General features: G+C 42.0%; 1 protein-coding gene across 1 annotated transcript in view; it reads right to left on the bottom strand.

The window, feature by feature from the left end:
* LOC117522962 (collagen alpha-1(XIX) chain-like) overlaps positions 1–23388 on the bottom strand; it is a 256577-nt gene that overhangs the window by 168262 nt on the left and 64927 nt on the right. The window contains exons 9-11 of the mRNA XM_034184381.1: positions 16587–16631; positions 9615–9668; positions 9083–9136 (exon numbers count right to left, since the gene is read on the bottom strand). Coding sequence (XP_034040272.1) covers positions 9083–9136; positions 9615–9668; positions 16587–16631 — 153 coding nt within the window. The remainder of the gene's footprint in view (positions 1–9082; positions 9137–9614; positions 9669–16586; positions 16632–23388) is intronic.

Below are 23388 nucleotides of genomic sequence, written 5' to 3'. Positions count from 1 at the left end.
AACGACAGTGGGGAATTTCCAACCATAACCAGCAATCACAACCTGACCACCGGAGCAGACATCCTTCAAAACCTACAAGTGAGGGATCAAGAGATTATCGTGGCAACCATCTTACGGTTAAAACAAAGAGAGCGAAGAGAAGTAGGCTGTACTTGGATAAGACCTGAACCTGGCGAGCCAGCCTGGTATTGCTCATGGGGATGCAGAGTACTGCTGGGCTATCAAGCAGGATATTGGGAGAAAGAAGCTGTTTTTCCAGCATCACCAAGACATAATGTTTGCAGAATGATAATGCCTACCTGGAAACACTGGGGTAACTATAACCTCACCTGTGACAAAACCCGCAGCAGAGTGCTGAAAGTGGATACTACATCTACAATAGTCCCTCCGTTGAACAACGCTACCGGCATGGGAGCAGGGATACCATATTCCAAGCCAACCGCCATCTCACCAGCAGCATCGGTGGGATCCACAAAGATATCACCAACACAGGGAAAAACCAAACTACTCCCTAAATCGCCAACACAAGATACCCAGCAAGTATTAGAACCAAAAGTTAAAAGTATTAATAACGCGGCTAAAAATAAATGGAAGAAGGTTCATGATTATTGTGTAAAAGAAAAAGTAGCAAAATTAGATAGATGTTATTGGAATCGACCTATTGGATGTAAATCTCAAAATTACATGTTGCTTGCACCAGTCATCGATTTGATAGACAGGATTACTTGGAAACAGAAACAGGAGGCAAAACATGATGAATGGCTTAACGACACTTTTCCGTGGGTCTGGAGCATTCCACTGATACATTTTGAGGGGAATTTTCCGAAGGGATACACGTGGACTGGGCATAGTTTGCGGGGTCCACATAAAGCAAAATTCTATGTGCAAAAACTACCAAAGCCTGATGAGCTAAGGTCAGTACTTCAGGAAGATTTTAGCAAAATTGATCAATGCGTGGCGAATAGAATCTATGGAAGCTTACATGAGACAGAATACCATAATAATTTGGCTGAAGGTTCTGGTAAATCCCCCCGATGTCCCATAGACCAAATTAAGACAGGGAATTGGCTAAGATGGGTATATAACTGTACACAGTTGTTACAGATTCCAACCATTAAGGGGACCCTTCAAGCATGGCAGGAAGGAGTTAGACGTAGTAAGGATGTCACCTGGTGGGGAATGGAGAAATATGAAGTTGAAGATTGGGTATTCCCCTGTTTGGATCAAAGTAATAATTATTGGGTTAAATATCAATACATCGCCACGGTCTACTCCAGAGACAGAGCTACTTGGTCCAGTGTACTCTGGAGACCAAACCCTTATGTTACGCCATGACCCTGGAAAATGATTTGTAATAGACTTAATACCACATGCACGATAAGCCTTGCCCGCCAAAATTGTAGAAATGTTCCTGGCTGGGAAGAATATTGTGATGCTTACTATGACGGCGAGTATGACACTTACGGCCATCAAACAATTTGGGAGAAGAACAGTGCTGGCATATGGATAAGAGCTTTTCCACCCAACGTTGGATGTGCCAAGGCTGTCCTGGGACATGGAATGTCGAAAAGGAAGCAGGTCCTAGGCCACATAGTGCCATTTGTTGGTGATGCTTTGATAATGCTTGAGGAAGGATATGCCTTCAAGAAAAGTCTATGCGAAGGACGAGAAATTGTCGGTTATGAATGGTTGGGACCCAATCGGATTTACAATAATGGTACATGTGAATCGCCTGCAGAACATTGGTTGAGCTGTGGAAAAGGAAGAGGTCAGCATGAATGTTCTTGGTGGGAAAGAACGCAAATAATAGCTGGAGGAATCATCACCACTTTCGCTGCAGAGACCGGAGAAGTCATTAAAGAAGGTCTCGAAGTGGTGACTGGTTGGATTGGACATTTGTTTGGATATCTTTGGCCCTATCTGTTAATCATAATAGGACTTATTATTGCTGCAGTGATTGGATATGTTTTGTTAAAAGAAAGTTTCGCAGCCGCCCTGCGCTTGTGTGGGAGGAGCACACAACGCAGTGATATGGAGCCCCTCCTCCGTTAGGGGAGGAGCGATGAAGCCTACAAAGCCCGACGCCGAGACACGCCCTGTTCATTCTGACTTGGGGAGTGAAGGAAGAAGAAGCATCTACATAACAGCGTACAAACTTAAGGAGATAAGTAAAAAGAATAAGAGAGCACAATGTCCAACAATACTGGTGGCATAAATGACACCATCTTTAAAGTGAGTAGAGTGGAGTTTATTGCACTACTGTTAATATGGCTGCTATACTGCTGTGTCGACCGTTGGGACTTACGACAACCACTGCGAATAGTAACGCTACTACATGGATGTGTCAGATTGGCGATCATCAATCTGCACTACGGTCAGAGTGACCTAGGGTTGTCTTTATTCATCACTCATGTCCTCGGTCGCTTTACTCTCCAGTTTGACTGTTGGGGAATATGGCAGTACACATCAATTACAATTTGGATGGTGATAGATATGACAGCAATCTTTTACGCCCCAGCAGTGATAGCTGACATTGTGTGCGAAGCTGTGATGGCCTTGACCCTGTTGGCGTACATAGCTACATTAACTGGAGCCGTACAAGGTAAGACACCTTGGCTCTACGAACTTGGACTTATCATAATTTGGGCCTTAGGATGGGGAATGTTATCAGCTTTATACTGGCTGTCCATGGTTAGTCAACTATTCCTGCTGTTATGGTTTACGACCTATGATGCTTGCTTCCCGCATACGGCTCCTTCAGCTACAGCGGGAATATCAACGTCACCACAGTCCCACTCTCCTACGGTGATCATGAGGCGTCTCTGGCGTACATCTGAATAATCCAGACGGACACTTTTGCTTGCTTGCAATATAATAGTTAAAAGACTAATGTTTCCTCTTACACTATAGGGGGATATAAGATGTATTCATTGTCAAGCCACCCTGGAACAAGCGCTCTACTTCTGGGAGATAACACCGACTCTGTGGTGCCCGACGTGTTATGACAACAACTTCCCTGTTCAAGTGGCACGGGGAATAGTGGGACGGAAGGATACTTCTTTTCTGCCCCAGGTACCAACAGAAGCATACCTAAAAATTGAGGTCAAAGCAGACATGATTTGGCATTCACTTTTGGTTGATCAAATACGAGCCGACACTATAGTGTCTCCAGAGGGATATATGTATTGCCCCGTGTTTACCAAAATGTGGATGTATCCTACGGGAATAAGATTCTCCAGAGCTCATCTTGCCGATGGCCGGATCGTGGCTATTGGTCCTTCATTACCACCAGTTCCACGTTTATCTCCACAGCGCACTGCGGAGATCGGAGTGCAAACCGAGGATATGAACTGGTGTTTGGAGGCCCTCACGTAGGTGTTCCTGGATGAACACATTCAACAGCCTGAGCCTGAGGATATTCTCGCTGAAGCTTCACCTCAAACGAAGGATACATCACCGCGGCCATCTACACCAGTTACATCGTGTTATACACCCGTCACCCCCACTTCACCATGCGCACCATCGTTCCCTGACGGAGTATCATCTCAGGAATATGAGGCAACTCCGTCTCCATCGGGATTACCATCACAATCACCACTACTGGACGAGCAGCCTTCTGACGGCGACGGCAATCTACAGGTGGGCGGAGAGGAGTACGTGGTGCTGGATGAGTGTCGTTCAACTCCAGCTCCTCCTGTTCTCTCTCCGATGGTGGATGAAAAAGAAGTGCTCACCCTTCATCCTGTCGACGACGACGAGGATGTTTTATGGAGGTATAGAGAGATCGGCGCCTTGGGGCAACTGTTTGTTGTGATTTGGCGCTATATAAAAAAAAATTGATTGATTGATTGATCGGCGGAGCTTCAAGTCATGGAGTGGGTGTCAGGAAAGATGACTTTAAGCTTGCTTTCAGCTTGTTTTCATCTTGGAATATAATACAAGCCATGGAATTAATATACATGCTGTTGGATTAAACTGCACAGTGTTTGGTACCTTACAGAAGTAAGTGAGGTCATACCGGACTTTTCCATTGCAAATGGGGAGGCCCACGGAATGAACTCGGTGGTGAAGACGATGGAATATGTCTAAAAATGATTCTAACATGACAAGTATAATCAAATGAAGTATTAATGTGTTATAATTAAGAGTTGATTAGGAAAAGTATGTTACAAATAAGTGAAATGAATGATTATATGAGTTGTTTTTCATAAAGAGTGCAGAGTCAGAGAAAAAAGAGGAAGTGAAGAAGATGTCGCAAGCAGGGCAAGAAGAGCTGATGTTAAACAACTGATCAAATTATTAAAATGTTACTAAGATATGAAATGAATAATAAGGAATGAAAATGTTTGTATATGATCATATGAATTGTTTTTATGTGAAAGAGAGTTGTAATGAAATGATTGAATATGATTGATGTGATTCTAAAGAAATGATTTAAAAGAATGAATTCTCAGAAAAACTGAAGTGTTAACAGAAAAGAGGAACTTGAGAAATAAGTTACTGGTAAGGGGCTGCGGAGATTTCCAGTAAGCGGAAGGAGAAGGGAGGAGGTTTTGAGTCAACAATGTCCCCATGGTAACCAAGATCATCTTAAGACAACAAGAGTCAAGCACATATATAAACTGTGAAACACCAGAAAATGGGGTTATTCTTCCAGGGAGAGGTGCTGTTGCCACTTCTCCCCTGCTACGAGGAGATCACAAGACTTGACCATCTTGTGAGCAGCAATTGGAATCGTGGAGTGAGAGGATTGGAGCCATAAAGATCATTTGAGAGAGTTTTCAACTCCCACTCAGGCCGTCTAGTCATGGAGTAGCAGAACAACGGAAGAGTAACCACTGGCCTTAAGTCTGAGTGGGGAATGTTCAACGATTTCTCTCTCAAAGAACATCATCGCATACCAGAATGGATTAGATCAACTTTTGGTTGATTGAAGACAGAATAAATTCTTATGTGGATTAACTTCCTGAAGGATTACAACATCACACAAGGATCGTGGTCAGCTAACGACTAATAGCTGATGAAGAGGAAATCAAGTTCATCGAGCTGGGGACCCTAACTTCAAAAACCTCCTTCCCTCACTCCTAGAAAAAATTTGAAATCAATCCAGTCCCAGTCAAAGTAAGATCAGTCAGAATTATTGAATTAAAAACAAAAATCTCTGCCAATCATTATTCTAATTATACTTGAATTACTGTTGTGAAATTATCATCATATAATCTATGTTGATTATGTTATTGGCACTTGCAAAACCTGCAATAAATTTCCAAGCATGCAGTTAAAGTGTTAAGGCTCGGACATTGGATTATTGATGCTTCTTAAGGTGTAAAAGTTAAAGTTTATTGGGTGTACAACATCAAAAGTGCTCTAAAAGGTTAGTCTGGTTTTTAATGAAAATAACACATCCTAGGGACTCCCTGTACGAGTCACTAAATTTAAAATCTAGCAACATTCCAAGAGCCCTGATCCATAAGAGGAGAGCTGCCATTAACGGGCGTGGCCGGTTCGTATCCTGGTTCCAGAGAAGGCTATTCGACCGGGGTGCGAGATCAGCTTCAGCGGGGTGGACGTCCGGATGGAGGCAGTGAGCAGCTAGACGAATCTCCTCGCCACCAGCTTGAACAGCCTTTGTGCAGCCCTGCCGGGTAATACCCGTGGAGACACGAAGGTCGGACCCCAGAGACGGAGAGCTGGTTTTGTACAGAAACACACTCATCGGAGGGTGAGCGTGTGCCGTGTATCTAAAATAGCGGGATCTGACAGTGGTTTGGGCATCTGGTAAGGATGTCTCCTGGGTGCCTTCCTAGGTAGGTGTTCCAACCATGTCCACCTGGGAGGAGACCCCGAGGAAGACCCAGGACTAGGTGGAAAGATTATATCTCCACACTGGCCTGGGAACTCTGCGATATCCCCCAGTCAGAAGTGGTCAATGTGGCACGGGAAAGGGAAGTCTGGGGTCTCCTGCTAGAGTTGTTGCCCCCGCGACCCAATCTCGGATAAGCGGTTGAAGATGAATGAATGCTAAAATACCCTCGGCCGAATAAGCATTTTCTTCATTTAATTTGCAGTTGTTTAATTGGTCAATCAATCAAAATCAATCATAAACAATATTTACATTTATGAGCTTTTGACAAGAGTGAGTTCGTGGATGCTATAGTGCATACTGATGTCCATGAAATTGCTTTTACATAATATATGACAAAGTTATATGTAATATATGACAAAGTTATATGTACACACAAATGAAATTGAGTTTGCAGGTAGCTACCAGCCTGTGACGTCACCATCCTAATGTCCACTAAATGTCTAATAAATCACTTCAGGGACGTTATTAGGTTCCAAAAACAGCTTTTTCAGTTTTCGAAGTGTTTATTTCCAACTAGCTTTTACAGAATATATGAAAAACATGTTATATAAACACATGAAATGAAGCATTTTTAGAGAGACCTGCCACTGATGTCATGGTGCCGCTCTATTCTGATTGGCTGTCCCCTCTGCCAAACAGATTGAAGCACAATGTGACTTTTTAACCTCTTAAAATACATCAAGGTTAGCCATCTTTGTCCATTAAGGTCTGTGTCCCAAGAATGTTCCCTGTGAATTTGAAAACTCTGAGAGTAATAGGACGGACTTATGCTGAGCACAGACAGACTGCCAGATGGACGGATACAAAGTCTTCACAATACCCAAAGGCCATATGTGATGGCCTCGGATAAAAAATAAGTAAAAAATATCGAAAAGCTTTAGTATTAATGGATACTCAAAATATATAAAATACAACTCCAATTCCAATGAAGTTGGGACATTGTGTGAAATGTAAATAAAACAGAATATGATTTGCAAATCCTCTTCAATCTATATTCAATTGAATACACCACAAAGATAAGATATTTGATGTTCAAACTGATAAACTTGATTGTTTTTGTGCAAATATTTGGTCATTTTGAAATGGATGCTTGCAGCATGTTTCAAAAAAGCTGGGACAGTGGTATGTTTACCACTGTGTTACATCACCTTTCCTTCTAACAACACACAATAAGTGTTTGGGAACTGAGGACACTAATTGTGAGTGTCATGATTGGGTATAAAAGGAGCATCCCCAAAAGTCTCAGCCGTTCACAAGCAAAGACGGGGCAAGGATCACCACTTTGTGAACAACTTCGTGAAAAAAATAGTCCAACAGTTTAAGAACAATGTTTCTCAAAGTTCAATTACAAGGAATTTAGGGATTCCATCATCTACAGTCATAATATAATCAGAAGATTCAGAGAATCTGGAGAACTTTCTACATGTAAGCGGCAAGGAAGAAAACCAACATTGAATGCCCGTGACCTTAGATCCCTCAGGCGGCACTGTATTAAAAACTGACATCATTGTGTAAAGGATCTTACCGCGTGGGCTCAGGAACACTTCAGAAAACTACTGTCAGTTAAAACAGTTCATCGCTACATCGACAAGTGCAAGTTCAATCTCTGCCATACAAAGTGAAAGCCATACATCAACAACATCCAAAAACGCCGCCTTCTCTGCACCCGAGCTCATTTGAAATGGACAGACGCAAAGTGGAAAAGTGTTCTGTGGTCTGATGAGTCCACATTTCAAATTGTTTTTGGAAATCTGTATGGAATTTGTTTTCCTATAGTAGCAATCCATAACCTAGCTAGCATGGTGAACTTTAGATAGAAACTTAAACATATTACATCATAGCTTCTGTTTCTATAATAACATAACCAGATTTATAGCTTAGCCTACTAGCTATGTTTCTATAATAACATAACCAGATTTATAGCTTAGCCTACTAGCTATAGTTTAGTTTTACAATAAGTCTACAGACTAGGTAGATGTATCCTAGAATATTCTCCTGTATGAACACTTTGGTTTCAGGAGCTAACTCCTATAATATTATGTAGTAACTATATTTCTTGTATATGTTGCTACATGGGTGTTGTTACATGTATACGTTGTTTACTGCCCTGATTGTGTAAATGCCACTTATATACATGCTGTCCATATTCTTGAGCCGCTTAGGTGGGTAGGGAGAGTTCCCATGGGATAAAAAAGCTTTTCAACCTACCATCCCTGGTTCTCAAGACCAGGCACCTAAGTGGCTCTACTCTTTTTTTTTTTTTTTAAGATATTTAGATGTACCTTAGTATACACCAGTAGGGTTGCACCTTAGATTTGGAATGTATAATAGAAGATATACCTTACTGAATTTTCATGCTTCAGTCTCTGACCATATTTCAACAGAAACTTGTATTTTACAAATAATTTGACACTAAAATTAACAATGAACAACTAGCATTCTTTTATATTATTTCTTAGAAATGGCATAATTTTCACGAACACATGCAATAATAAAGAAATAAATGGAATATAGATTATTACAGGTATTTTGTGCTCCTGAATTAATCAAACCGTTATAGTTGGGTTGTTGGATTAGTCCCATGAGTGGGTTATGCAGTTTATTTTCAATTGACTGAGGTCCGTTTCAGCTAAACACTATCATTTTATGGTGTTGGCTTTCCTCCTATTGCTTTAGCTTGTATAAATGTAATTATTTTCTTATGATTTATTCTTGCTGGACTTGTGAACCACTGCATTAAAGTATAAGCAGTGCCGCTTCTTGGATCACAGTTAGAGGAGGATCGTAAACGTGACAAAGAAGGATTAGAGCTCTGAATAGATGTAGGAGGATGAAGTAATTTAGATTTGTTTGTCTGCCCTGCAGTGTGACAGAGTGGCTCCTGTGGGTGGGGAACCTTGAGTAAAGTGTCGCTTGTTTTGACAGGTGACAAAGCCCTTCAAACTTGCTTGTCAAATAAGTGCTCTCCACGTTGCCACTTCCAGCACAGCATTTGGATCAAGTCCTACTGCAAGTACATATTTGTGAGCAAACAACAGGGTATTCAGAAGCATCAAAGCCGAGAACACAAGGTTACAGCGTGAGTGAGTACTGAACATGTGGTAGGAAATCCGGAAAGGTATCACCACATGTTGTCTGGTGTGTTTGACCTGTGATAAAACATCATAGGTTTGCATTTTCTCTGTGAGGTGAGAACTTCATTTGAAGTTTATCTACCTTTTCCCCTTTCAGGCCATCTCTTCCGAGCGCCCCGGGTTCCCCTGGCAAGCCCTGTAAATAGCAGAGAAAAGAGATACATCTATCACCGGGCCTTCATCTCTGCACACATATTTACCTCGTCCTCCTCACTGCTTCAGCGGGCTGCCGTGTTCCAACATAATTTCCCATAGCCAGGATTTATGAAATGCCTCTTTTCCCTCCCTGCTTTTGAATAAAGACAGATGCTCATTACCAAAGCAGGTGTGAAGAACAGATTGGGCCTCTGCCTCTGTTCTTGGGATAAAGTGCTTAGATTTGCCTCTTTCTGCTAATTAATTCTTAAATTTGCCTGCTGATGGCCTGTGTATAAATTCTGGACTTTCCTTGCTAATTTCTTTCTGTCGCTGTCTGCTGAGGTTTATCTGTTTATCTCGCTCTCGTTTATTCTGGCAGCTTGAAAGAGTAGAGGATATGGCAAGGTGACAGATAAGGCAATGAGAGGAAAGAAGGCTTGAAATGAAGTATTAGAGTCTAGTGCCAGCAGACTTACTGGCTCGCCCGGGATTCCTGGGAGTCCAGTGGGTCCGGGTGGACCTTGTATCCCCTGGCAGAGGACAAAAAAAAGGATACTTCAAGTTATTTTGTCTCTTTGTGTGGTGACAGAAATGTCTGAGCTACAGAAAATGACTTTTGAGAGTCTTTCAATCTGGGCATAGTGCCGCCCCTGCGGCCTTTTTAATAAAGCAGGGTTAGATTCATGACAGTTACTGCATGCTGATAAAAAAATGTCATAAAAACTGAGCAGCAGCAGGAACCATGGTGGACAGCGGGTAGGGCTGCTATCTTGCAGTATAAAGGACTTATGTTCAACCCCAGATGGGACTTTTCTTTGCAGAGTGCAGAAATCTTCCCCATGTCTATATCAGTTTCTCCAACGCTCGAGGTTTCATCCCAGAGTCCAAAAACATGCAGGCTCAATGGTGACCTTTGAATGTTCCAGATTGTTTGCTGTCCAGTATGAACCCTGCATCTTAGCCAATATACATTGAGATCAGATTGAGTGCCCCCCCCAAACGCCACAGAAAAAGGATGGATTGATAAATAAAGTCTCATTTATGCTCAGCATTAAATGTAGGTATGTATATGGGTACAGATACAGACAAAATGGAGCAGTACCTGGGAAATTGTGGGGGCATTGCAGCCAATAGTTAAAGTGGCACAAGACCAAAGGACATGACAAAGACATTTATCAAAGGTGGAATACGTTTTTATATATATATATATATATATATATATATATACATACGAGGTCTATTAGAAAAGTATCCGACCTTTTTATTTTTAAAAAAAACTTTATGGATCTGAGTCACGTGAGATTGCATCAGCCAACCTTGAACCTTAGTGCGCATGCGTGAGTTTTGTCCCGCCTGTCGGCTGTGTCATTCGCCTGTGAGCAGCCTTTGTGTGGGGAGTGGTCCTGTGCGTTCGGCGGATTTTTCTTGCAAGGAAAATGGCGGAACGATTGGAGCAGCGGTATTGCATCAACTTTTGCCAGAAACTTGGCGACAGCCAAGTGGAAACTATTCACAAGACAAAGACGGCTTTCGGGGATGAAGCTATGGGCACAACACAGATTAAGGAGTGGTACAACCGGTTTAAAGATGGACGCGTAATGGTGGAGAGCACGCCGCGCTCCGGCCGACCATCGACGTGCCGAAATGATGAGATCATTTCCAAAGTGAACGCTGTGGTGATGCGGGGCCGTCGAGTGACCATCCAAGAAAGTGCAGACGAAGTGGACATCAGTACTTTTTCGGCACATTCCATTGTTACAGAAGATTTGGGCATGAAGCAAGTGGCTGCGAAGTTCGTGCCGAGGTTGCTGACGGCGGAGCAAAAGCACCTCCATGTGGAAGTCTCACAGGACATGCTGGACTCCACACAAAGTGATCCCAGCTTTATGGACACTATTATCACCGGCGATGAGTCCTGGGTGTACGGGTACGACCCGGAAACGAAATTCCAGTCGTCACAGTGGAAGCATTCCATGCCGCCACGACCGAAGAAGGCGCGCCAAGTGCGCAGCAACGTGAAGGTAATGCTGAATTTTTTTTTACTCCTGCGGTGTGGTACACCACGAGTACGCACCACAGGGTCAAACAGTAACGAAGGAGTATTACAGGGATGTCCTCCATCGCCTCTGTGAAGCTGTACGGTGCAAGAGACCGGAGTTGTGGGCCACAGGAAATTGGTGCCTCCACCACGACAATGCTCCAGCTCATTCCTCCAACTTGATTCGGACTTATTTGTCTAAAAAACAAACTCCTGTGGTTCCACAGGCTCCATACTCTCCTGACATGGCCCCTTGCGACTTCTGGCTGTTCCCAAAAATTAAAAGACCATTAAAAGGAACGCGTTTTGAGACGAAGGAGGACATCATGGCTGCAACAACGGCGGAGCTGTGCGCCATCCCGAAAGAGGCGTTTTTGGAATGCTTCCAACAGTGGCGACACCGCTGGGAGAAGTGTGTGGAGTCCCAAGGAGTGTACTTCGAGGGTGATTAGGTTTCCAACCCTCCAGGTAAGCCAGTTTTTTTTCTCCCGCCACAGGTCGGATACTTTTCTAATAGACCTCGTATATATATATATACACATATATATATATATATATATATATATATATATATATATATATATATATATATACACACACACACACACACACACACACACACACACACACACACACACACACACACACACACACACACACACACACACACACAACCCCAGTTCCAATGAAATTAGGACTGTGTAAAATGTAAATAAAAACAGAATACAATGATTTGTAAATCCTCTTCAACCTATATTCAACTGAATACACCACAAAGACAAGATATTTAATGTTCAAACTCACAGACTTGTTTTTGTGCAAATATTTGCTCATTTTGAAATGGATGCCTGCAACACATTTCAAAAAAGTTAGGATGGGGCAACAAAAGACTAGGAAAGTTGATGAATGCTCAAAAAACACCTAATTGGAAACAGGTGAGTGTCATGATTGGGTATAAAAGGAGCATCCCCAAAAGGCTCAGCTGTTCACAAGCAAAGATGGGGCGAGGATCACCATTTTGTGAACAACTGTGTGAAAAAATAGTCCAACAGTTTAAGAACAATGTTTCTCAACATTCAATTGCAAGGAATTTAGGGATTATTCAGAGAATCTGGAGAACTTTCCACACGTAAGCGGCAAGGCCGAAAACCAACACTGAATCCCCATGACCTTCAATCCCTCAGGCAGCACTGCATTAAAAACCCACATCATTGTGTAAAGGATCTTACCGTGTGTGCTCAGGAACACTTCAGAAAACCATTGTCAGTTAACACAGTTCGTCGCTACATCAACAAGTGCACGTTAAAACTCTAGCATGCAAAGCGAAAGCCATACATCAACAACATCCAGAAACGCTGCCGCCTCCTCTGGGTCCTAGCTCATTTGAAATGGACAGACACAAAGTGGAAAAGTGTGCTGTGGTCTGATGAGTCCACATTTCAAGTTGTTTTTGGAAATCATCGACGTCGTGTCCTCCGGACAAAAGAGGAAAAAGACCATCCAGATTGTTCCCAGCGCCAAGTTCATAAGCCAGCATCTGTGATGGTATGGGGGTGTGTTAGTGCCCATGGCATGGGCAACTTACACATCTGTGATGGCACCATTAATGCTGAAAGGTACATCCAGGTTTTGGAACAACACATGCTGCCATCCAAGCAACGTCTTTTTCCGGGATGTCCCTGCTTATTTCAACAAGACAATGCCAAGCCACATTCTGCACGTGTTACAACAGCGTGGCTTCATAGTAAAAGAGCGCGGGTACTAGACTGGCCTGCCTGCAGTCCAGACCTGTCGCCCATTGAAAATTTGTGGCGAATTATGAAGCGCAAGATACGACAACGGAGACCCTGGACTGTTGAACGACTGACGTTGTACATCAAGCAAGAATGGGAAAGAATTCCACCTAAAAGCTTCAATAATTAGTGTCCTCAGTTCCCAAATGCTTATTGAGTGTTGTTAGAATGAAAGGTGATGTAACACAGTGGTAAACATACCACTGTACCCAGCTTTTTTGAAATGTCTTGCAGGCAAACAATAAGGTGCACAAAAACAATAAGGTTTATCAGTTTGAACATTAAATATCTTGTCTTTGTGGTGTATTCAACTGAATATAGGTTAAAGATGATTTGCAAATCATTGTATTCAGTTTTTACTTACATTTTACACAACGTTCCAACTTCAGTGGAATTGGGAGTTGTGTATATACGAGGGCTGTCCGTAAAGTATAGGTCCTTTTTATTTTTTTCAAAAACTATATGGATTTCATTCATATGTTCTTACGTCAGACATGCTTGAACCCTCGTGCGCATGCGTGAGTTTTTCCACGCCTGTCGGTGACGTCATTCGCCTGTGAGCACTCCTTGTGGGAGGAGTCATCCAGCACCTCCTCGGAATTCCTTTGTCTGAGAAGTTGCTGAGAGACTGGCGCTTTGTTTGATCAAAATTTTTTCTAAACCTGTGAGACACATCGAAGTGGACATGGTTCGAAAAATTAAGCTGGTTTTCAGTGAAAATTTTAACAGCTGATGAGAGATTTTGAGGTGATTCTGTCGCTTTAAGGACTTTTCACGGTGCGAGACGTCGCGCAGCGCTCTCAGGCAGCGTCGTCAGCCTGTTTCAAGCTTAAAACCTCCACATTTCAGGCTCTATTGATCCAGGACATCGTGAGAGAACAGAGACGTTTCAGAAGAAGTCGGTTTCAGCATTTTATCCGGATATTCCACTGTTAAAGGAGATTTTTTTAATGAAAGACGTGCGGACGGGTCCGCGCGTCGGGACGCAGCCGACGCGGTGCGGCGGCACAGGAAAAACACCTCCGTGTTGATAACCATTTGTTAAAATCCAGTTGGCTTTTGATGGCTTTCAGTGGAGTGAGTATATGAAAAATTGTTTATCAGCTGGAGATGTTCCAACTTGTCCTTAAGGCTTCCAGCAGAGGTGTTTTTCCTGTGACGGAGCGTCGCGGCGGCTGCGAACCGACGCTGCAATCCGCCCGCACGTCTTTCATTAAAAAAATCTCCTTTAACAGTGGAATATCCGGATAAAATGCTGAAACCGACTTCTTCTGAAACTTCTCTGTTCTCTCACGACGTCCTGGATCAACAGAGCCTGAAATGTGGAGGTTTTAAGCTTGAAACAGGCTGATGACGCCGCCTGAGAGCGCTGCGCGACGTCTCGCACCGTGAAAAGTCCTTAAAGCGACAGAATCACCTCAAAATCTCTCATCAGCTGTTAAAATTTTCACTGAAAACCAGCTTAATTTTTCGAACCATGTCCACTTCGATGTGTCTCACAGGTTTAGAAAAAATTTTGATCAAACAAAGCGCCAGTCTCTCAGCAACTTCTCAGACAAAGGAATTCCGACGAGGGGCTGGACGACTCCTCCCACAAGGAGTGCTCACAGGCGAATGACGTCACCGACAGGCGTGGAAAAACTCACGCATGCGCACGAGGGTTCAAGCATGTCTGACGTAAAAACATATGAATGAAATCCATATAGTTTTTGAAAAAAATAAAAAGGACCTATACTTTACGGACAGACCTCGTATATATATATATATATATATATATATATATATACTGCATTCGCATGTCTGAGAGCCAGGGGTCGAGCATCCACCCACCCTCTTTTTTGAAGAAAGTTGGTTAAATGCCCCCTCAAACACACTAATTGTGTCATCCCCAGGATATTGTAAAAAGCAAAGACTAATGAGTTTTCATAATGTTTTTCTCCTCCTCTGGTGCAAGAAAGAGGAAGTGTTGTGTGACAATGTGGCTAGCTTTGTAGAAGCCCAGTCATATGGTGCAGGAGCTACTCTGTGTTTGTTTTTGTCTGACAAAAGTCCTTTATTCCATTCAGCAAAATGAGGTGGAAATGCACAAAGTTTTCTGAAGAACTTTGCGCGTGTTCAGAACTTTGAAGGGACTTCAGATGGATCTTTCCTGCTGCCTGGATGTTTGTTTGCTGTTTTGAGTATGAGAGAGTGGGGACACAGAAAGGACACACGTGTTGACAGCCACAGACTGGATGTTCCACTGTTTTCAGTGAGAGGCTGACGGGAAAATATGGATTTTTATCCGAGGCCAAAATACGGCCATCGGGTATTGCAAAGACTTTGCGTGCGTTCATCTGTCTGTCCATCTGTCTGTACTCAGCATAACTCCAGTCCTATTACTGCCAGAGTCTTCAAATTCACAGGGAACATTCTTTGGAGACAGACCTTGGACAAGTTCAAAGATGGCTTACCTTGACCTGTTTTAAGTGGTCAAAACATCACATTCTGTTTCCTGTTTTTATGCTCATACGGTAGAGGGTATTTTAGCATTACGTTATAATTTTTATCTTAATGAGCATGAATCATGGACAGCAATAAATAGATTATCTAACTGCAGAGTTGCCTGGATTTAAAAAGGGAGGAGCTTTATTTTTAAGCTTCAATGAGTGCCAGAGTTTTCTACTTTAATATAAACGGTGTGCAAAATGTTTCAGTGAAGTAAATTACTGTCCATGTGGTTAATATTGAAAACTGACTGTGCCCATCACATCACTTTTTTTTTTTTGCTGTGCCAATATTCCTTATTTGTGAGGAAATCAGACATTTTATTGGAATGGGCAGTCTGACAAATATTTATTATATACAAGGTTGGGTAGGATTACTTTGAAAGAATACAGGTGGATTACATGTATGTATGTACATACATTTGGATTACTTGTAATCTGATTATATTTCAAAGTAATCCTACCCAACCTTGATTATATATTAATATTTGGCCAAGCTCATGCAAATGTCCACCCCCACTTCAAGCAGAATTTCACGCGGCGCGCCCAGGGTGCTCAGACGTGCAAATACAGTATGTGTGTATATACATATTAACAATACACCCACTAGAGGGCAGTGAAAAAATGTTTCAGACAACACTGAACATGTCGAAGGTCAAACAAGTCACAGTGTATCTACTGCAAAAGAAAAAAGGCATGCGCATAGATATTTGTAGGAATAGGCATGAAATATTGTCATGAGAATATGTTTCATAAAAATATGTGAAATTACAGTTAAATAAGCCATAGTAATGTCTGTATTATTTTGTCACAGGTGCTTTACCTCTATTTTGGGTTTGCCATTGCATGTATTCCATTTTAGGGTTGAAGGAAATATCCATAAACTTAATAGAAAAAGTACAGGTAATTTTCTGCTGGGACATTATCTGTTTTTCTGTTGATTTTTTAACAATGCAATCATGTTTATGCGTACATATACGCAGTTAAAATTCCTAACTTGAAATAGTTTTTGATATTTATTCATAGTTGTAACTGTGACTCCATCTGTGCATCCTCTCATTGCTAACATTCTGCAGGATGTATCAGGCTTCCATTTGATCGACTGTAAGAGGCACAGATATAAAAACTCACCGCTGGTCCTGGATCTCCCTTTGAGCCTGGCAGCCCGATGTTTCCCTGCAACAAAGAGGTGATAAGGTACGATGGGCAGGCAGAAGGTTGGAAAGAAAATACATTACACCTTTGACTTCAGGTTTTTGTTTTTCTCTCAGAAAGTCTGTAACATGTACTACTGAGAGGTTTGAGTAAGAAAAAACTCAAACCATTTTTAGTCTGAATTCAAACTACAATGGTTTATGCTTGAATGCTCCAAAGAGAGTTTCTAAACAGTTACAAGAGAGGGATAAAATGTGACAACTGAAGGCATGAAGGCTCAGTGGAATAAAATGACTCATTTGCCGCTAGAAATGTTCACCCCCTCTGATAACAGTATGTCTCTGTTGGCGTGTTCCAGGGCCAGTGGCCAAAACAGGCCAAACTGTACATCACAGAAACAAGCCCCATGCCAAAATCGTATTAATCTATATGGTACTGTGCCTTTATAAATTTCTTAACCGCTTAGTTTGATAGATGAGGGAGTATTGTGAGGGCCAAATTTATCTCCCACACCAGGAAATGAATCTGCCCCTGTCTTATTTGCTGATAGTTGGACTGCTGTTGCAACACTGGATAATTCGACAAGACTGATCGTGTTTAGTATAGGTCCTTTTTTGTAGAACAAGATTTTTGCCACCCTTCCTTAGCTTTACCCAAAAATAATCCCATAAAGTCATGCTGTTACTTTAACTGATTTACGAGGGCTGTCAAAGTATAGGTCCTTTTTATTTTTGTTCAAAAACTATATGGATTTCATTCATATGTTTTTATGTCAGACATGCTTGAACCCTCGTGCGCATGCGTGAGTTTTTCCACGCCTGTCGGTGACGTCATTCGCCTGTGAGCACTCCTTGTGGGAGGATTCGTCCAGCCCCTCGTCGGAATTCCTTTGTCTGAGAAGTTGCTGAGAGACTGGCGCTTTGTTTGATCAAAATTTTTTCTAAACCTGTGAGGCACATCGAAGTGGACACGGTTCAAAAAATTAAGCTGGTTTTCAGTGAAAATTTTAATGGTTGATGAGAGATTTTGAGGTGATACTGTCGCTTCAGAAGAAGTCGGTTTCAGCATTTTATCCGGATATTCCACTGTTAAAGGAGATTTTTTTAATGAAAGACGTGCGGACCGGTCCGCGCGTCGGGACGCAGCCGGCGCAGTGCGGCGGCACAGGAAAAACACCTCCGTGTTGATAACCATTTGTAAAATCCAGACGGCTTTTGATGGCTTTCAGTGGAGTGAGTATCTGAGAAATTGTTTAACAGCTGGGCATGTTCCAACTTGTCCTTAAGGCTTCCAACAGAGGTGTTTTTCCTGTGGCGGAGCGTCGCGGCAGCTGTGAGCTGACGCTGCAATCCGTCCGCACGTCTTTCATTAAAAAAAAATCTCCTTTAACAGTGGAATATCTGGATAAAATGCTGAAACCGACTTCTTCTGAAACTTCTCTGTTCTCTCACGACGTCCTGGATCAATAGAGCCTGAAATGTGGAGGTTTTCAGCTTGAAACAGGCTGACGACGGCGCCTGGGAGCGCTGCGCGACGTCCCACTCCGTGGGAAGTCCTTAAAGCGACAGTATCACCTCAAAATCTCTCATCAGCCGTTAAAATTTTCACCGAAAACCAGCTTAATTTTTCAAACCGTGTCCACTTCGATGTGCCTCACAGGTTTAGAAAAAATTTTGATGAAACAAAGCGCCAGTCTCTCAGCAACTTCTCAGACAAAGGAATTCCGACGAGGGGCTGGACGACTCCTCCCACAAGGAGTGCTCACAGGCGAATGACGTCACCGACAGGTGTGGAAAAACTCACGCATGCGCACGAGGGTTCAAGCATGTCTGACTTAAAAACATATGAATGAAATCCATATAGTTTTTGAAAAAAATAAAAAGGACCTATACTTTATTGACAGCCCTCGTATGTCATGTCAGTGTAAAATATAGAAGGTCATTCATACAAATATGGCCCTTTACAATTACATAACGTACAGTACAGAATAGTATGATCATGAGCAACAACTTGGACATTACAGTCCACCAATTAACAGCTACATTTTCTGAGCATTTGCTCAAAATATTATTTCTGTATTCAGGTCAGGTCATGTTTGGAAGCTTGTACTGGTGCCGTGCATCACCACATCCACAAGACTATGGAACTCCATTGGGTCCTGGGTAACAATGACCCAGCTAGACAATTTTCACTTCTTGAAAAAAACCATCCATCTGTCACAGTCATGAAACATGGGTACCCCTTTGACCTTTTCCAGTTGCTGCGGTACTTAACACTGAGGCACCTTCGTCCTGGATCTTGTCCAGAGAAACCAACAACATGACCAGAATACCGTAGCAGAAGTTCCCTCACAATGCAAGTGATAGCATTCAGCTGAAGTTCTCTAAGTAACTGCTTGCTGACACAGTCATTCCAGCAGTACCCAAGGATCCTCTGAAGAGACCTGCTACCAAAGATATCCAGTTGCTGCCTTATAGGTCACTGGTTAGCATCCAAGTCTCATGACTTGATTTTCTAAATTCATCAAATTATCATAAAGAGCTTTTAAAATATCATGTCACATTAGTGGTGCACAGTGCAAGGCAGGGCATGTAGTTAGTGCACTTGGTTCCCAAACAGAATATTCCTTGTTCATCCAGCAGTATCCTGTCTGATTTCTACAGCTGGAGTTGCATTAAAAAGACAAATCAAGATTTGGATCCCCAACCAAACCTCCTGTTGTGATGACACCTAGCAAAATGGAAAATGCCCAATATAATCTCACTGAATTGTTGTTTGTTTTTTTTCTTTATCCAGAATTAGTCTGGCAACCACAGCTGCATACTGTTTTGCAGTAATTAACTATTGTATGTTACAGAAGGCACACTGTAGAATAACAGTACACTACTTGCAACTCTAGCTGCTAGTAAGGTATTGTAAATTGAAGCAGAAAGTTGTTACAGTGTAATTGAGATTATACTGTATTTGCACACACGCTACAGAATGTTACAGAGTGCTTCTCAGTGGAATTCATAAACAACCGAGCCAAATGTCAGCAATGGAAACTGATGCATACAGTGTATCAGGAAAGTATTCACAGCGCTTCAGTTTTTTCCACATTTTATGTTACAGCTTTATTCAAAATTTTTTTTCCCCTCAAAATTCTACTTACAACACCCCATAATGACAATATGAAAGTTTTTTTTTTTTTAATTTTTGCAAATTTATTAAAAATAAAAAACTAAGAAATTACATGTACATCAGTACTTTGTTGATGCACCTTTAGCAGCAATTACAGCCTCAAGCCTTCTTGAATATGATGCCACAAGATTGGTGTACCTATCTTTGGCCAGTTTTGTCCATTCCTCTTTGCTGCACCTCTTAAGCTCCATCAGGTTGGATGGGAGCGTCAGTGCACAGCCATTTTCAGATCTCTTCAGAGATGTTCAATCAGATTCAGGTGTGGACTCTGGCTGGATCACTCAAGGACATTCACAGAGTTGTCCTGAAGCCACTCCTTTGATATCTTGGTTGTGTGCTTAGGGTCATTGTCCTGCTGAAAGATGAACCGTCACCGAAGTCTGAGGTCAAGAGCACTCTGGAGCAGGTTTTCATCCAGCATGTCTCGGTACATTGCTGCATTCATCTTTGCCTCAGTCATGACTCGTCTCCCAGTTCCTGTCGCTGAAAAACATCCCCACAGCATGATGCTGCCACCATGCTTCACTGTAGAGCAGGGGTGGGCAATCATGTGCCATAAAGGGCCGAGACATTGCAGGTTTTCCTTGCTACCAGTCACCCTTGCAGGTGATTTCATTAATGTTCAGGTGTCTCAGCGGGTGATTTCATTGATGACCAGGTGTTTATGTGCAGGGGAGAAGCTCATCAGCAACCCACCTGGTGTGGTGATTGGTTGCAAGGAAAACCTGCAGTGTCTTGGCCCTCGTTGCCCACCCCTGCTGTAGAGGATGACATTTTTCGAGAATTCCCGTGGGTCACGTGATTCCCGCGGGATTCCCGCGGGATGGGAGTCAAAATTTTATCAATCACGTGATTGGGATGGGACGGGAATAAAAATGAACAGGAGCGGGAATGCCAAAAATAGATGATGATTTTCATCTATTTAAAACAACCAAAACACGTTCACACCGCGATCAGACGCTACAAATTCGCGGGGGTCACGTGGCGATGGACGCACCTCCTTCACCCGGTGTGTCGCTGCTTTTGCTGCGAAAATTTGCCCCGGTGCATCATCAAATAGGAGGAGCTTCGATTCCGCTCGCCGGCTCCGGTTGTCAGTTAAGTTAACATGACGGATGTTGATCACACGGAGCGAGTTGTTGTGGAAAGCTCATTATCAGTATCATTATTTGCTTCAGGAGCTGTGTCTGGATGATGGCCGCTTTCAGCGGTCCTTCCACCTCTGCAGGCGCAGTTTGAGGACCAACTGTCCCGTTCACGCACGCGCATGTAAACAATAATAATAATAAAAAAAAAGAAACTCTGCTGTGGTATTGTTGCTTGCTCTCCCCCCCCCAAAACTCTGTCATAATTGTGTTTATAAACCAGTCATCATTTGTTTTATTATACATCTGTGTAGTTAATTAATAAAATATTGTCCATAGACGAGTCGCTCACGCGCGCACGTAAAAAAGCAAAAAGCAAAAAAAAAAAAAAAAAAAACAAAACTCCGCTCCCTCTGCTGCAGGGGCGTCGGACTGGGGGGGGGGGGGGGGGGGGTAAAGGGTACTATGTACCCAGGGCCCAGAGCATGGGGGGGGGCCCACAAAAAACTGGCATTAAATACATTTTTGTGTTGCATATTATTAATGTCCATACAATTCATGTTGTAAATTAATATAATTAGAATGAATGTATAAATGTTGCAAAACATAATTCTGCTCTAACAATAATATTGAAAGATCTCTGAAGGCCCTTCCCACCCCTGCACAGTTGTACAATGGTTTAGTCCAGGCTCACAGGCGGCACTCCCCCCCCCCCACACACACATCCCAAACGGGATCTCACAGAAAGAGGAGGTGTTTAGCAGTGCTGAAACAACTAATCGATTATTAAAATAGTTGTCAACTAATTTAGTCATCAATTAGTTGTTAAATAACTTTGTCAACTAATTTAGTCATCAATTAGTTGTTAAATAACTTTGTTTTGCCGCAAATGTTTCGTTTCGTCCATATAAATCAACCGTTTCTGCAGAGCGGCTTTGCTTTGAACCTTGAACCAATCGAAGCAGTGATTCGCAGATCGAAGTACTGCTTCGATCTGGTGCTTTGTTTTATTAAATGGACTGCATTTATATAGCGCTTTTCCATCTGCATCAGACGCTCAAAGCGCTTTACAATTATGCCTCACATTTACCCCGATGTCAGGGTGCTGCCATACAAGGCGCTCACTACACACCGGGAGCAATAGGGTATTAAAGGCCTTGCCCAAGGGCCCTTAGTGATTTTCCAGTCAGGCGGGGATTTGAACCCATGATCTTCTGGACTCAAGCCCAACACCTTAACCACTAGACCATCACCTTTATTTCGCTTAATCTTAATTCTTCCCCACTAAAACCCTAACAAGCATATGCCTGTGAGTAACATTTACCTTTTTATGTTAATCTGACCTGTTATGGTCTTCTGAAACAGTTGATAGATGTATTTTAAAACTTAAAAACGGGACCGGTGCTAACACGTTAGCATGTCTATGGCGTTTACAATGCTGAAGTTAGCATTAAGCTGTTTCAGCTGTCAGCACATTTGTTTTCTTTATAATAATTCATGGCTCAGCGTTTGTTGTCGTAAAACAGTCAAATGTATTACAAATTGTAATATTTTATTCATTTATTTTTATTCATATATCAATAACAATAATAATAGAAACAACAACAATAATAGTAATAATAACTAATAATGCCACAAAGTTTTAGAGAAACGGACAAAAAGAATATGATAAAACAAAACAGAAAAGATTAAACCAACTAACAAAGAACATAAATAAATATAGAAATAACTGTTTTCTGTGAACACCTAGTGGCTCTTAAACCTCCACTTCATCCCTGTTTTATTAAGTTTAATGACAATTTGTTTCGATCAAACCACATCTAAGCTGTGTTTTTACACAATAAAAAAATAAAATGCAGTAAACTGCACATTTGTGTCTTTTTTCATGAAAATATCTTATGAAATATAACATATTACACTTTCGTCAGGCCTTTAAAATACTTTAGTGGACTCTTGATGTAATATGTTGTCAGTGGTTGAGATAGTTGCTGTAGGCATCTAAACCTGATGGAAATCTCTTTGCGGTGTGTCGGTGATGTATGTATGTGCAAAATAAAACATAACACTACTCCAGGTATGTTTTTGATGACAATATAACATAACTTTATTACAAGGTCAAACATTGATGTTGTGTGACAAAGGCCTTTTAATAATAACTCACTTAAAGAAATAAAGGCAAAACTCACATGTAAGTAAAAAAAACAAAACAAAACGATTAATTGAAAAAATAATCGATCGATGAACTGATTAGTAAAATAATCGTTAGTTGCAGCCCTGGTGTTTTGGCTGAAATAAAATATGTCTTTCCTCAAAAAATCAAAGTCTGGATTTCAAAAAAGAAGAGAAAAAAGGACAGGGAAAGAAAACTAAATGAGGGAAAGCAGCTGCTAACCAAATTATTTGAAAAGAGAGGTGAGCTTGAAAGCTAGCTATATAGAGTTGGGGGGTCTGGGGGACCAAATCGCACCATTTGGTGCGATTTGGTCCCCCAGACCCCCCAACTCAATATTACT

This window comes from Thalassophryne amazonica, chromosome 13, assembly GCF_902500255.1.
Source record: "Thalassophryne amazonica chromosome 13, fThaAma1.1, whole genome shotgun sequence".
Taxonomy (NCBI): Eukaryota; Metazoa; Chordata; class Actinopteri; order Batrachoidiformes; family Batrachoididae; genus Thalassophryne; species Thalassophryne amazonica.
The sequence above is the reverse complement of the archived record's forward strand: the minus strand, read 5'-3'. Positions and strand labels throughout refer to the sequence as shown.